This window comes from Tachypleus tridentatus, chromosome 7, assembly GCF_004210375.1.
Source record: "Tachypleus tridentatus isolate NWPU-2018 chromosome 7, ASM421037v1, whole genome shotgun sequence".
Classification (NCBI taxonomy): domain Eukaryota; kingdom Metazoa; phylum Arthropoda; class Merostomata; order Xiphosura; family Limulidae; genus Tachypleus; species Tachypleus tridentatus.
Genome location: NC_134831.1, coordinates 78,781,875 through 78,797,640, shown reverse-complemented (window position 1 = coordinate 78,797,640; position 15,766 = coordinate 78,781,875). Strand labels below are relative to the sequence as shown.

General features: G+C 34.6%; 1 protein-coding gene across 1 annotated transcript in view; it reads right to left on the bottom strand.

Moving 5' to 3' along the window:
- Positions 1-15,414, bottom strand: part of LOC143257701 (uncharacterized) — a 29,657-nt gene extending 14,243 nt beyond the window's left edge. Inside the window, exons 1-2 of the mRNA XM_076516740.1 lie at positions 15,130-15,414; positions 5,833-6,250 (exon numbers count right to left, since the gene is read on the bottom strand). Of these exons, the coding sequence (XP_076372855.1) occupies positions 5,833-6,250; positions 15,130-15,152 (441 nt within the window). The 5' untranslated portion in view covers positions 15,153-15,414. The remainder of the gene's footprint in view (positions 1-5,832; positions 6,251-15,129) is intronic.
- Positions 15,415-15,766: the final 352 nt, after the last annotated feature.

Sequence of the window (15,766 nt, the reverse complement as noted above, 5' to 3'; positions counted from 1 at the left end):
TATGCTAGAGATCGACAGACACACTAAGACCACACTTCTTAATAATCTAGTTCTTAAGTTTTGTCGTCTGATGCTTCATACACAGACGAAGAGATAATGTAATTTATTCTTAAGTATCAGTAATGTGAAATTTACTCTAAAACTTCGCTACTGTCACTGTTTGATTCTTCGTTTATATCCTTCTTGATGCTTCAGAGAATTGCAAACTGCGCATGTCTTAAAGAGCATTAGTAGAACATATAGAACTTCAGTCAAATGAACTCTTGATATTTTAGGCATTTTATCTGCTAATATCAGCCATACTAAATGTTTGAGAATTAGTTAAATATCGCTAGATATCCTATGAGTATCTGCCGATGCCACTCTGCTCAACATCTCAAAAAGTAATGGTTTGCAATGTCCTTTTGGTACTGTCAGTCTTACGATCAACAAACCATCTCAACTTTCTGATAATTAGTCAGCCATCCTCAAGAGTAGTGCATAATTCTTATCATAATACTCTATTTGATAAGGAAATGCTACTTTTTCATTCTATTATCTTACAAACTGTGACTGTTCTAACAGCTGGTCCAGCAGTTAGCTTCAGCTATAATAATCAGGAGGTCGTCATTGGCATCTCAGTTGACCATCAGAGGTATCTTGCACCTTTTCTCCAGGCATTTCTTCATCTGACTAATTTTGTACAGACAGTTAGCACCCTTCTCCTATCCAACTGAGAAAAGGTGATAAATAACAATGCTTTAATTAACCGCTACGCACAAGTCAGAGAATATCTGTTTATTGAAATTAGCTCCCTGGTTCATGCCAGCTTCTTCAGATATGACAAATCGAATTATCTAGTTTTATACCAATAAACTACTGACAGACTGTGCTAACCATTGGATTAGTCTAGGCTCATTAGTGAAATAATTGATAATCAAAAGCACATAGAAATTATCCCATTTATTCTCTAACAGATGATCCCCCGCTGGAACAGCAGTAAGTCTATAGATTTACAACACTACAATCAGGGGTTAGATTCTCCTCGGTGAACACAGCAGATAGCTCAATGTGGCTTTGCTATAAGAAAACACGTACACACACTATAACAGATGACCAACAGTATCCAGGGCTATTATTTGTGAAAAAAACAAACAAACTACAATTATCTGTCAGAATTTTCGTTGTCTAGACTAGCTTTTAATTTGGGCAGCACAGACCCACCAACATTGTCGTTACTGCTTATAATCTTAATCTGAATGTAATCAGTAAAACCACTATTACACGTTAGGATAAGTGTTTGTTACTATGGTAATTTTCCGTCCCTGACTTTTGCAAAGTATGAACAATTTCCTTCCTTAGAGTTTCGGGTTTCATTGGCTACAGCAGAGGTTGAGAACTACATATTGATGATTGATAATGACTGCACAACACACTTTACTGCATTTGTAACTGCTCACATAACTGGCACAGATTACGTGTATCAACACTCCATTAATTAATCCGCACTGGTTCTGCTTCACGTTGCTGCATGACGAATAGTGAAGATACTAGCTTTGTACCCCTCAGTTGCACTTCCCAGAGTACCTGAAGTAATAATTTTGGTATTAAGTCACTAGTGTAACCTACTAATATACGGATCATTGCTGCTACGACAAAAATGGTCTTAACTACCATATAATATCCATTTTAGGTTATTCAATAAATAGATATGGTCTCACAATACAGTGAACAACCTGTTGAGATTTTCACTTTGCATATCTGGACAATCTAATACAAGAAAGTAATACTCCTTCAATGCTGTTATCTAAATTCCAATTATCTCTTCCAGATGTTTAAATTCCATAGGCTACTTTAGTAGTTCTTCCTTCATTGTGAAATATCAATGTTAAAGAAGCATGAAAGTGAGGTTAGCACATGATATCACATATTCCATTGGTTAGCAGATGATATCACATATTCCATTGGTTAGCAGATGATATCACATATTCCATTGGTTAGCAGATGATACACATATTCTATTGGTTAGCACATGGTATCACATATTCCATTGTATTTTACAACTACCACTGTTATTAGTATTTACAAAAATAACTCACAGTCCTGTCATGGATAAATCAGTAGTGGAGCTTTCAGTAAAGTGTGTATTAGTAAAAGGAATGTTGGATTACTATTCTTGATTCATCTAAAATATATATGGAAGCTAGTAGTATCATTTAATGGTGCAACAATGCTAGAGATGTCAGCCATGAATTATCAGTAATAAAACACAAAACCAACACATTAGGACGTTTTTACTTGGTGACAGATTAAAACCAGTCCCGTAAAACTATGATCTCCTCAGTTACAGCAGAGATTCGATCGCTTCCCACAAAATGACCAGGAATTCCATCTCCATGCACACTTCTCTGGTTTCAACTCCAAACCTTCTGTTCTTCACCACTGAAGTAACCTTCTGATATTTGTATCAGTAAACTTAAGCGTGTGGTTAAGCATCAAAGTATAATCAAAATAGACCAGACATCTTTCCCATTACAGTCTCATCAGTGTAAACTCTATCAGTCTTTCAAAGTGGTAGTTGTGGAAATGATTGGAAATGCATCAATTTTAGCTATTGCATTCATCCATTTGAAATTAATAATGAACCTTGACATACCCTCTTTCTTTCTGTCAGCCACTGCTAATAAATAGCCTTACATCATTTTAAGGTAGTATGGTAGTTGTTTCATTAGATGTGCATAGCCTGTGTCTACGTTATGGCAAGCTACTAGTCATCCACCTGATCCCACATCCATTAATATACTTAGTCAACAGGAGAGGCCACTAATATTCTGCCATTGTATAGAACCAAGATTGCTTGCACAATCCCCAACCAGTCACCTCAGATGTGTCAGCAACTGAATACTTACTATTCAACATGATATGATGGAAGTAGCACTAGACATGCTGTTAATTTTGGCTCCACATGACAGTGATAATTCTAATTAAAACCTGGACAGCTGATTGTTAATAATTACAGAACAACACTGCAACTTCATCAACAATTGGTCTGATTACTATTCAAACTAATCCTGCCTTCTTGCTGGACAGAAAATAGTGTACTTAATGCACTGAATTTATCATTGCAGTATATGGTACCTTCTCCATAAGTAACCATGGGACACTACTTGCGTATATGTTGGTACTGTGACTCCCTCTCAGACGTGCAATTGTAGAATCCATTGTTTCTGTACCTGGTGTGGTTGCCACTGAATTATTTTCCATTGAAATGATGTTCAACTATTACACAGAGAAATCTCACAGGTAATTTTTATAGTATGTCCATGCCTAGGATATACATGCTAGACCAAAGGTTGAAGAGAATTGCTTTAGTTCCGAAGCTAAGTTTATCTAGATCTAGTAGAAGATATGTTACTCCAACCACATGTAGTCTATTACCATTTGCCAGAGCAAAATTAATTTCAACTGGAAGGAGTGATGACTTCACTTAGAGTGCTTGTTACATGTAAAGGAAAACCAGTGTCATAAAATCTCCTGTATCAACCAGAGAACTCTGTCTATTACCCCTGCATTTTCACAGAGATATTACAAGGACCACCCAGCACTGAGAGATCTAAGTTTAGTATCAAATCTTTCTGCACAGGTTGTCTGATTCACGCCTCTTAAGTCAGTGGTCAGACCCAACTTGAAGTTCATAAGTTTTCTGGGATAGAAGTAGAGGCAGATTCAACTTGTTGTCACCAATCGCACATATGCTCTGGTCAAAATCAGTAGCTTTGCCTATCTTGTTGCATGGCAAAGTATGAACAGTTCACTTTAATATGACTTTAATACTCACACCTAAACCAGATGCTTCGGCCCTCTCTTCTGGACCTTGACAGTATCAGCAAAATGTTTATGGTCAGGAGAGGATTTAATAACTTGACCCAATAACTATCTTTGACAGCCGTTATTCCGCAAGCTCAGCAAGGCCAGGTGGTTAAGGCACTCGACTCATAATCCGAGGGTTGAGAATTGGAATCAACTTCACAACAAACATACTCGCCCTTTCAACCGTGGGGGCGTTATAATGTATCAGTCAATCCCATGTTTCATTGATAAAAGAGTAGACCAAAAGTTGGTGGTGGGTGGTGATGACCAACTGCCTTCTCTCTAGCCTTACACTGCTAAATTAGGGACGGCTAGCGCAGATAGCCCTGGTGTAGCTTTGCGTGAAATTCAAAACAAACCAAACCATTATTCCTCAATACCTAACGCTTCATCCTTGTCATGATTAAGCCTTTTGGGTCGAGGAAAATTTCGTTTTGTCAAGTGTAAACATTCAACTAAATAACCTAAATGTGCAGAGGAGCACAATAAAATATATTTGTCAGGTGAAAAAATATATATTCTACAATATCTCAAGTTTGAATCCTGGTCATTGCACTAAATGTTCTTCCTTCTACCAACTTCGTTGTATTCTTTTCCACACCAATTTATATCAGATTAATCAGGTTGGAGTTACACAGTAACACAGCGTTTTAACAGAAAATGTTTTATGGAATGATTTTGAAATTTTTATCCTTGACTGAGTTGTAAACAATGAGTTGAGAATGGACAAAATGTATAACATAGTAAAACAATCTTTATTTCCGAAAAAACACAATCCAAGTTTAAAGTAAGTGTATTATGTTGCATCATTACTGGAGAGCTCTTAGTAGTTTGAAAGCAAATCAATATCTTCCATCACCTTAATGCATTCTGTTCCAGACAGAGAAGACACAACATTATATACAAAAGAATGCCATTCTTCTTAAGATGCAGGCTATAAGAATGTGACTAATGGTCATTCTCACTACAAAATAAAGGACCTGGTATCGTTGAGGCTTCACCTGACCTTCCAGTGAAAAATATTACTGTTTATTGTTACACAGGAATATTCCAATGATAAATTTCAAGTGACACCATAGTTAGATGGCTCTATTCTGTTGGTAGCTACGAGCAAAAAAACTTATTTTCTCACTTGACTAACATTTTAATTAAGACTTCATATTTAATATGTAAAAGAGGTTGAAAATGTAATATTAAATAAAGGGGTTGGAAACACTGTGTATTCTTGCCTGCTACAGTACAGGAAGTGAGCTTACATAAAAATTATGGAAACATAGATTTACATAGAAATTAAAATGGATTATAGTATGGTGAAGTTAAACAGGCAAGGAAACAAACTGGATGAAAAGTAAAAGTGAGGGGTAGAGCTGGGTGCACCCATCCTGTTAAACGTTTTAATGTTCTTGTGTACACAAACAGCTAAATAAAATATTTCCAAGAGGTATTTTGTTTGATTTGCTTCTGATATGCAAGAATATGTTCTCTAAGCAACAGTTATTTTAAAATATTTAATCATAGCATTTTTTGTAATGTATCGATTTATATTACTTTGCATAAATTTCTTTAAGCCTAGTTCAAAATAAACATCCATAATCTACTTTAAGATTAAACTAGTTATGTTTCGCTGTAAAAATATTAAAATAATTTTTGTTGTTTGGAGACTTGCATGTGAATTTTATTTCTTAAAAATGACGTCAATACTTGTTGTTCCATGTATTTAATTTTTGTCAGTTCCAAAAATTATATTTTTCATACCACTTTCTACAACTTATTGCTTCTTGTGTGAATATACTTAACTTTTATACATGCTTATTTATAAAAACAGACATTTAAAAGTCACCATTTTCAGTTAACATAATTGGATATCAGTAATACTTTAATTTTATGCTTTGTAAAAAGCTTATTAATCACAGTTGCTAGAACTGACTGACTCAGTAATTGAGCACTAAAAACTAAATATGTTACAGTTTAACAGAAACTCACTTTTTGTTTCTCTCTCCATGTGGGCATACCATCTGTTCCTGGTGGTGGAGGAGGCGGTGGAGGGGGTGGAGGAACAGAACTTGGTGCTTTTGTTAAACTTTTAGCAACTGGTGAAGGCATTTGACCCGTTGAAACGGGGAATATTGGAACACCACCTTTTGGAGTTGTTGGGGTTATTGATGGCGAATTTGAATATTGTTGTCCCCATTGTGGTCCTCCTACTTCTTGTGTTCTCGGCGACTGGATGCTCCAGTACGGTCCAGAAGTACCTGGAGTCGAGGATGTACCACTTGACACTGGGCTATGTGGTGAATTTGATGTTCCATTTACACCACCGAAAAAGGGATTAGAGCTGTCAATCTTTGGTGTAGATGAGAAAGGAGTCCACACTGCCGGACTAGCATTTTCAGGAGGTTTTCTGTATGAATAAAACATAAGCATGTTACGTAGATTCTTTTAAATGAGACGACTTAAGCAGTATACAGTGAACTTGCATTAATAAAAACGTAAGAATTAATTCAGTTCGATAGTTTATGTGGTCTCAATGAATTACTACTTATTAGTTTGTTTGTGTTTTGAATTTCGCGCAAAGCTACACGAAGGCTATCTGCGCTAGTTGTTCATAATTTACTGGTGTAAGACTAGAGGGAAGGTAGCTGGTCATCACCACCAACCGCCAACACTTGGGCTACTCTTTAACCAACGAATAGTGGGATTGACCGTCACATTATAATGTCCCCACGGCTCAAAGAGCGAGCATATTTAGTATTACAAGGATTTGAACCAGCGACCCTCAGATTACGAACTGAGCATCCTAACCATCTGACCATGCCTGGCCTTCCAAAATACATTATACCCAGTTAGCCACATAGTGAGTAGAGTTATAAGGCTTTGTTCAACGGATTACTTCACATTATTTATCAGACAACTCTAGATGTTCCTCTGAAATACGATACAATTTATTTAAAAAATCCAAAAGTAATTATATAGATTTTTTAAGACATCATTTATAATATTATCAAGAAAGAGAATCTGAAATACGTTACTTTTAGGCTTAATAGCCAAACGTTTCGTAATGTTGTTTACTTGATAAAAGCGGTTCTTTTAACTACGCAGTTAGTCGGCGCATATTTTGCAGTAACTGCCAATGTGTGTAGGTGTAGTAACATAGTAAACATGGCGAAACGTTTTTTTTTTTTTTTTGGCATTTAACCAATTTCACAAATTACTGTATACTTTATTTATTATTATTTGGTTTTCTACGACTGTGAAAGGATATTTGCATAATACTCTTTTACCTTTCCAATTTGTTTGTTTCTTAGTCCAAGTTGAAATCGTAAACATTTGGCTCCCTTATGACTCTTTCAACATTCAACGTAAGGATTAAAACTAATATACATCACTAGACGAGCTCATTCTTAACAATGTAAACAGCAAAATATTATGAATTTGATGGAAAAAATCGCACAAAACTGAAATTCTCCGCATTGTGAGATCGTGCGTGCGTGACAAGAGAGGCAGTGAAATTCCCCATCCAATTAGAGTACTCCAAGAAATGGAGTTGGGTGATGTGTAACAGTTGCCTTTCTTTAAATCTACTCGAAAATTTCAAACAAACAAAGATACTTTCTTGTAATTAGCAAAGCTGTTGTCTTCTCAGTGCAAAACTGTACAATGAACTGTCAGTACTCTGTTCACTGCGGGGAATCCAACTCCAAATTTTATCGTTATAAATCTGTAAACGTAGCACTGACTCACCATGGCAGAGTTTGAATATATAAGATAAATGTTTCCCGGTGGCTCAGTGATAAGTTTAAGAGCTTATAACTCCAAAAATATGATTTCGATACTCACAATATGTACAGTATAGATAGCTCAAAGTGTAGCTTTTTGCTTGCTTAACATCAAACAAAGAATAACAACTACAAATACCGTTTAGTGAAGCTGAAAAATAATGCAAGGTATATACCAAAAAAAGTCCCTTTTTGTTTGGAAAAATGTATTGATAATCCAACTCAAAAATAAAAACATCAGGGGTTTTATTATTTGAATTTCGTACAAAGCTACACAAGGTCTATCTGCGCTAGTCGTCTCTAATTTAGCACCCACCGCCAACTCTTGAGCTACTATTTTAACAATGAATAGTGGAATTGACTGTGACATTATAACACCCCCACAGCTGAAAGGAGGAACATGTTTGGATCGACGGGGATTCGAACCCGCGACCTTCAGATTACGAGTCAAACGTCTTAAAACACCTGGCCATGCCGGGTCAGGTTTAGTTGTAAATACTGGCAAGTTGCTATCGTGCAGCAGATGGATGATAAATCTTACTAGTGTGGTGACTTTAATTTTTACAATATATTTCTTCATCACGGGTTTGAAACCAACATCTTTCAACGCCAAGTGAGAGCCTATATAAGTGAGATATAAAATTTAACCAATAACACTCTTAGTAAGGCTTTTTCTAACAACTCAAATATGATTAAACCGCTATGAACTATGATATTAAAAATAACTCTTGTTATATTTCCGTTTACCTTCTTGAACAAAATATACAATTTAACAGAAAACAATTAATCAAAGAAACGTAAATTTCACGGTAATAAACAACCAAAAGAAACGGAAGGAACGTTAAAATAATTGTTACCTAAAACTTTTATAGTTTGTTTGAAGTTAAGAACAAAACTACACAATGGGCTTTCTGTGCTTTTCCCATCACGGATATCGAGAACAAGATATTTTCTTGAGAGTTGTAAGTCTGCAGATACAGAATTGTGCCGTTAGAACAACTTATAAAAAGTTTATCTGATTAATGTTTACTTTGTTATAATTAAAATAATTTGAAAAAATGTGTCAAGAGGCGCATACAAGAATGCAAAACTTAAATAGAAAGTACATACGAAAATTAACTTTAAGATTCCGGGACGGCAAAAGTTGTTGTGACCAATCACTGATGATTCTTAGTGATCAATAGCTGTTTTGGTAACACAATGAAAAGTAGTACAGATGTACAGTTACAACAATTGAAAGCGAAAACATGGGACTATAAAAAACATCCCTTCACACGGAGGACTCTTTACGTCATACTTGCGTCACATAACATCAAAACATGTCGCGAAATCGAGTCAATAAAGTTAAATATATGTGAGTTTAAGCAACGTAAACTGGAAATCTTCAAGTTGTTTTATTTTAGTTGCTGTTTTTACGTATAAATACCGATGAGTCAAACGTGTATTTTAGGCAGCATGACAGCAACAAAGCTACAGAAATATCATTTTACTTTTTAAAGAGGTTTCAGAGATCCACACTGTAAAATATTATCACTATTCAGAGATCCACACTGTAAAATATTATCACTATGATACCGCTGTTTTTATGTGCGTCTGTAAAAAGTGATACAACTTTAATTTTAAAAATGCAACTAAAATTTTGCTAATTTGAAAATAAGACGGGAGAGTTATAGAGACTGTAAGGAAACATGACAAACCATGAACGTTGTTTGTCCAAATATTGCATATGATCTTTCTCTTAAGTTTGTTCAAATCGTTTTTTTTTTGTTTTCAGTATATGTTTGTGAAAAGTAGAGGAATATCTTGGTTACTTTTAGTGAATTTTTAGAAATTTCTGTTCACCCGTTGTAAAATTTAAGCATTATTATATTAATTGTGTTAGAGATAGGTTAGCAAGATGAGGAGGTCTTATACATCAGTAATAATGTAAACACTGTTCATCTTGAAGTTAAGTTCAAGGGTTATTTCTTACTGAAAAATGTCGCTTCATAATAAAAAACAAACCTTTTAAGCCTCTGTGGCTAACTTAAACTCAGGAGTTGTAATGCTAAAATTTGGGGGTCTATAAACGCAGTAGGCACAGCACAGATAACCTATTGTGTAGCTTTAGGCTTTACTAACAAACCAACAAAACATTTCTTTGCTTTATTTAGTTGTCGAGAATAAAATGAATAAAGATTGTCGTTCAGTTTCAATATGGTTGTTGTCAAGTACAATGTTACAGAATGGGTTAATTCTGTTCTGTCCACAACGGATATCGAAATGTGACTTCTAACATCATGAGCTCGCAGACTGCGAACATAATAGCAACTTTCTCAAGGTAATATTGAAATTTATACAAAAAATATGTGTTTGAAAGTTATAAAGCAAATTACTTGTGATGGATGGTCTTCAGTTAAGATGGACTTATTACACATTACAGTAGAACAGGCAAGGGTCAGGCCTGACTAAATGGTTAGTATGTCTGGACTGTGAATCTGAGAGTTCGTTGTACAGATTCTTCAGAGCTATAGTTGTGTTATAAAAGTGACGGCCACGAGATAAGCAACCTAAGTATTGATGATAGGAACCATTGACTACAAGTCACATTTCTCTAGTCTATCATTTAAAAATAAGTGCGTCTATTGACAGATAACCGTTATGTAGCTTTGAGTGGAAATTCTACAAAGAAAGTAAACAAAACAATCAATAGCTATTTAAAAGATGTCTTAGAGAATGCTTGTTTCTGGAATCCTGATACATAAAACAATTGTTTGTCTTCGTTAGTAAATAAAAGTACTTCACATTATCAAGTGTTGTTTCACGAATTATATTGGCCAGACGGTTAAGGCACTCGACGGGTAATTTGAGGGTCGCGGGATCGAATCCCCATTATACCAAACATGCTCGTTATTTCAGCCGCGAGAGTGTTATAATATAACGTTCAATCCCACTATTCGTTGGTAAAAGATTAACCCAAGAGGTGGCGGTGGGTGGTGATGACTAGTTGCCTTTCCTCTAGTCTTACAACTGCTAAATTAGGCATGACTAGCGCTGATAGTCCTCGTGCAGCTTTGCGCGAAATTCAAACCAAACAAATTTTATTTTTCGATTCTGATAGAACTTGAAAATGTAGTTACTTGAAGCAAATTAATTTGAGCTTGAAAGATATTTCCCCAAACCACTGTAACCAGTGTATAAATATTTCTGAACCACTGGTGATATTGTAGGAAAGAAAAGTAATAATAAAAAAAGTCTTACAGGAATGAAAATAACAAAACAAAATAAATTTTACGACCAATATATTAGAACTGAGAGAAAGGAGTTTATTGTGAATACATACAAATACAATGAAGAAATTAGCTGAAATTAGCGTGCCCATTGGATAAATATATTTAATCCATAATAAAACACGTTACAAATTAGTATTAAAATAGACGGAAGGCATTCACTACGCGTTAAAACAAAACTCAGACATCATTCTAAGATGCTGCAATAAATATAAAGAAGACACTTGTATATGCACAGATTATTAGTGATACTATAAAAATAATATTATTAATATAACGGAGTAATAACACGACACAGTGAAGTAAGCAGTACAGTTACACTTTAACGACGAAAGTAAACCTATTAAATTTGCTAAACTTGTACAACATAGACTATTAATTTAAAATTAAATCTGGTTCGTACAAGACGGAGAGCATTAAAGTTTGAAAAAATATACGTAAACCAGAATTTCTAAATATTAGCGGAAACGCCGCTCTATGGGTAACTTTTGATGCTAATAATTACTAATTGTGAAACTTATATGCAATTGAAAAGAAAATCTAAAAAGTGTGTATGTGTTTTCTTATACAAAGCCACAGCGAGCTATCTGCTGAGCTCACCGAGGGGAATCAAAGCCGGATTTTAGCGTTGTAAATCCTTAGACTTACCAGTGTACTAGCGGGGAACTCGAAAAAGAGAGTATTTTTTGAAAAAAGAATTTTTCTGTAAAAGGTGTTCAAATTGTGCTGATATAAACTGTAATGTTTTTATACAGTAAAAACTCTATCGGTTTTTGAAAAAAATTAAGAATTACATTTTTTAGTACCATATTTAATCAATAAAAGTATAATCAAACCCTCACGTGCAGTTATAGTGAATATTGTGTTCTTGTTGTGAGAAGAGTACGTTTATATAAAAGTGTGTTGTGTGATAAAAAAAATAGTTGTTTCATAATTATTCTTATAACTGTCTGATCCTTGAATATTTAAAGTTGGAAATTGTTATGAATTTTGTTTGTGGTGCTATTTAATAGATGGCGAGACATTGTATTTATTATTTCAGTTATGTACATATGTATGTGTTCTTTATTTCTTTTGTGAGACTGGCGAAAGGAGGTTAAGACTGATAGAAGGTGTATTCCCACTGCAATGTGGGTCCTATTTTTTCAGTCACCTCCAAAACCTAGAGTAATTTTATAATTCTACATTGTAGCTTGTACCCTGGGATTTTTTTAGTTAATGCAGCGTTTATTGTTTAATTTGTTATTGTTTTGGCTAGTTTTTAAGTTAAATTAACAAATTATGTACATACATATACACACGCCACGTCTGTTATGGTAGGACAAAATATGATAAATAATTATTCGGACAATTAATGAAGATAGTCCCCAGTTTTGGATATTGACGCATTTACTAAAGGCATGAAACACATTTAAATCCAGTTATATCCATCTGTGTAGCCTTAAAATATTCTTACGCAGGGTTATTTCGTAAGATAGATGTTTTGAACAAATTATGAATAAATGAAACCTAAACTTAATGAATATCTAACGTTCTCTCTGGAACTATGTTTTACATTGTTCATTGTATCCATTCTGTCAGGATTACACACTACTGCTTTCCGCCGTCATCACCACTGCAACAACGACTTGGAGATCAGTTTTAGACCATACATCATAACAGTTGTTTCACAGGCCAACCTCTGAATGCAGGCATTTTAGCTTCTAATGTCAATTTCATATTTCATTTAACTCTAATGAAAAACTTGGCAGGTCAAATGGAATTGATGTAATTCTAATTTATTCATATATCTTTTCCATGAAAACAACCAGTGGACGTTTCTGAACATTTGCTTGTGCTTTCGTGAACAACAAATCTCTTATATTGTTAAAGGTACCAGGAGATCTCTACAGATTAACTGTAATTGTTTCCTGGATTTGAAGGTTCTTTTTTATAACAATAGTCTGCTGTTTGTGGATGAATGTATTCCTCCCGATTGGCTCAGGATGTAATTTTGAACGAAGCCTTACTGTCCGAAATGGTCTCTTTTTCATACTTTACTGAAAGACAATGAAAGCTTCGTATTCCAAAACGTTTGTTCTGCATCAAAATCTTTTAAAACCCTCATTATGCGACCTTCCTTCTTCTCTAAGCACTGGACATATTTGCACATCTCTAAGTCAGCCACTGAAGGGATTGCACCTCGAATGGTCAGAAACTTGCCATGAAATCAACTTGTATGAATTGAACTTGTCATCCACGGCTGTGACACATCACTGTATCAGCACCAACAAATCGTTCCTATAAAGTGTAATTACTGTATTTATCCGGTAGAATGGGAACATATAGGACCCCGGAACAGAAAGTGTGCAATTTTTGTTTTTCTGATTTGAAGTGCGATACAGATGATGAACAATGATTACAAATAAACATTTTATTAGTCTTGTAAATGTTACACACAAATAACAAAATTATTTGAAAAGGTAAGAAGGCGTGTTTTAATTTACGAGTAATGCTATAAAAATCTTATGTGGCACTTTCATTGTCGAATGTACAAACTTTACAACAATGTTGTCCCTAGACAAATATGTTAATTGTCGTTTTGAAACTGTTACCATAAACTTAATTCAGCTGAGATACAAAATTACAAAGCATTTGTGGTTTTAATGATGAAATTAATGAATTTCTTTAGCGTATTTATGTGTATACATATATTTGATTTGAGTGTACAAATGAAAGAGTTGTTTATTAATGTATAAACATCTCAAACTTAAAGCATCAGTGAAAACTGAGACTCCAAAGTAAATATAGCAAGGAGTGTCGAAGGTCGAAACTAAACTTAGAGTTATTATTTCTAGCTATCTGCTCTTCACTTACCGTGGAAAATCGAACCACGGATGTTAGCTTTGTAAATTCATAAGCCGAGGAACAAATATTACAGTGTGTTAGGAGGCCACATACATAGCATCTGGATTCCAAACTAAGCATGTTAAAGTTCAAGGCGTATCAGGAATCAGAAGACAGAAAATTAAAATTACAAAGTAGAAACGTTAAAGGTATCAGATATCCAAATTAAGAATACAAATGTATGCTGTTTTTCAGAGCCAAAATGTAGATTAAACACTCTAGAATATATATGTATTGAACAACGATTAAAAAATGGAAAGTTTCTTGAATGTTAGGGTTTCAAAGTGAGAATATTGAGGTTTATTAGGGCTTCAAAGTAAGAATGTCAGGGCTTTAAGATAAGAATATTGGGATATGTCAGGGTTTCAAAGTGGGAATATTGGGGTACGTTAGAACCTCAAAGTGAGAATATTGAGGTTTATTAGGGCTTCAAAGTAAGAATGTCAGGGCTTTAAGATAAGAATATTGGGATATGTCAGGGTTTCAAAGTGAGAATATTGGGGTACGTTAGAACCTCAAAGTGAGAATATTGAGGTTTATTAGGGCTTCAAAGTAAGAATGTCAGGGCTTTAAGATAGGAATATTGGGATATGTCAGGGTTTCAAAGTGAGAATATTGGGGTACGTTAGAACCTCAAAGTGAGAATATTGGGGTACATCAGGGCTTCAAAGTGGGAATATTGGGGTACGTTAAAACTTCAAAGTGAGAATATTGGGGCATATCAGGGCTTCAATTTAAGAATGTCAGACTATTTCAAGACATATGATGGGACTAAATTCCTTCGGAAAAATTATTTCTTTTGATATTTCTAAGAAAAAAAAATGTTTAATATCAATACACAAGAAGTAAAGTATTAGTTGAAACATTTCTTTTCCAGACAACGTAATAAACAAATATTTATTTTTCTAAACTTAATGACACTGTATTTGAGAAATATTACAGCTTTCTTTGGTCCCTTATTATATTTAGCAGTTGTTTGTTATTAAGCACAAAGCTACACAAATGGTTATTAGCGCTCTGCCCTCCACGAGTATCGAAACCAGGTTACTAGCCATAAAAATTCACAGACATACCGCTGTGCCACTGTGGGTAGGGGAGGGTATATTTAACTATCAAATATAACTAAACAAAAAATGACGGTCGTGTACTGCTTATATTAGTGTGTGCTTCTGTCTACAGAACATAGGTCAAGAGTATAGACACCAAAATAATAAAGCTAAGAATTACTGAGAGAATCCCTTTGAGCTTTGTTGCTTTAAAACAAAACCTTTATATTTTAGAATAAACTAAAAGTTAAACTTTCGTATTTTAACACAAAGAAACAAGTTAAACTAAGAATAACAACTTACCGTACTTCAAATCCTTTTTCCATGTTGACAACCTGTCATTTATATCAAACACACCTAATTCAAAACGAGACCTGATAATGAGAAGCAACCAATTCAGAATTCAATCTACATCTACTGCCTTAAAGACAACACAGAGAGGCTCAAAACAGTTATTTTTGGAACTATGGGGTTTTTTTTTTCCTATCTCAACGCAGCAAATTTTAATGCAGAGGTCCACTGGTGCTCCACGCATGCGCTGCCCGGTGTCAGTATTCAGGCTGTGTTTGCTTGTGCAGCAGGTACCTCGAAATATCTCGATGCTATATTTATTTTGTCCCACGCGTCTGCCTTTGTTTTTGAAGAGTAAACTTTGATTTAAAACTCTAATAAACGATTAAATATTATTGAAACCTAATTAAACACGTCTTCGATGTTGTGCCAAGACCTTAGTTGGAATATGAGACCAGTAACTATAATCTTAACTATGTTACACATCGCAATGAATTTTGAGATGTTCAAGGATGAAAGAGCTAGTATTTAACAAGTAAAGTTATCTCTATTTTAATGTGTGAACAATGATTTTTTTATTTTTACATAACACTCAAAGCTTCATTAGCCATGGCCTACTACCTTTTAACACAGTTGGCAAGTAAAAACT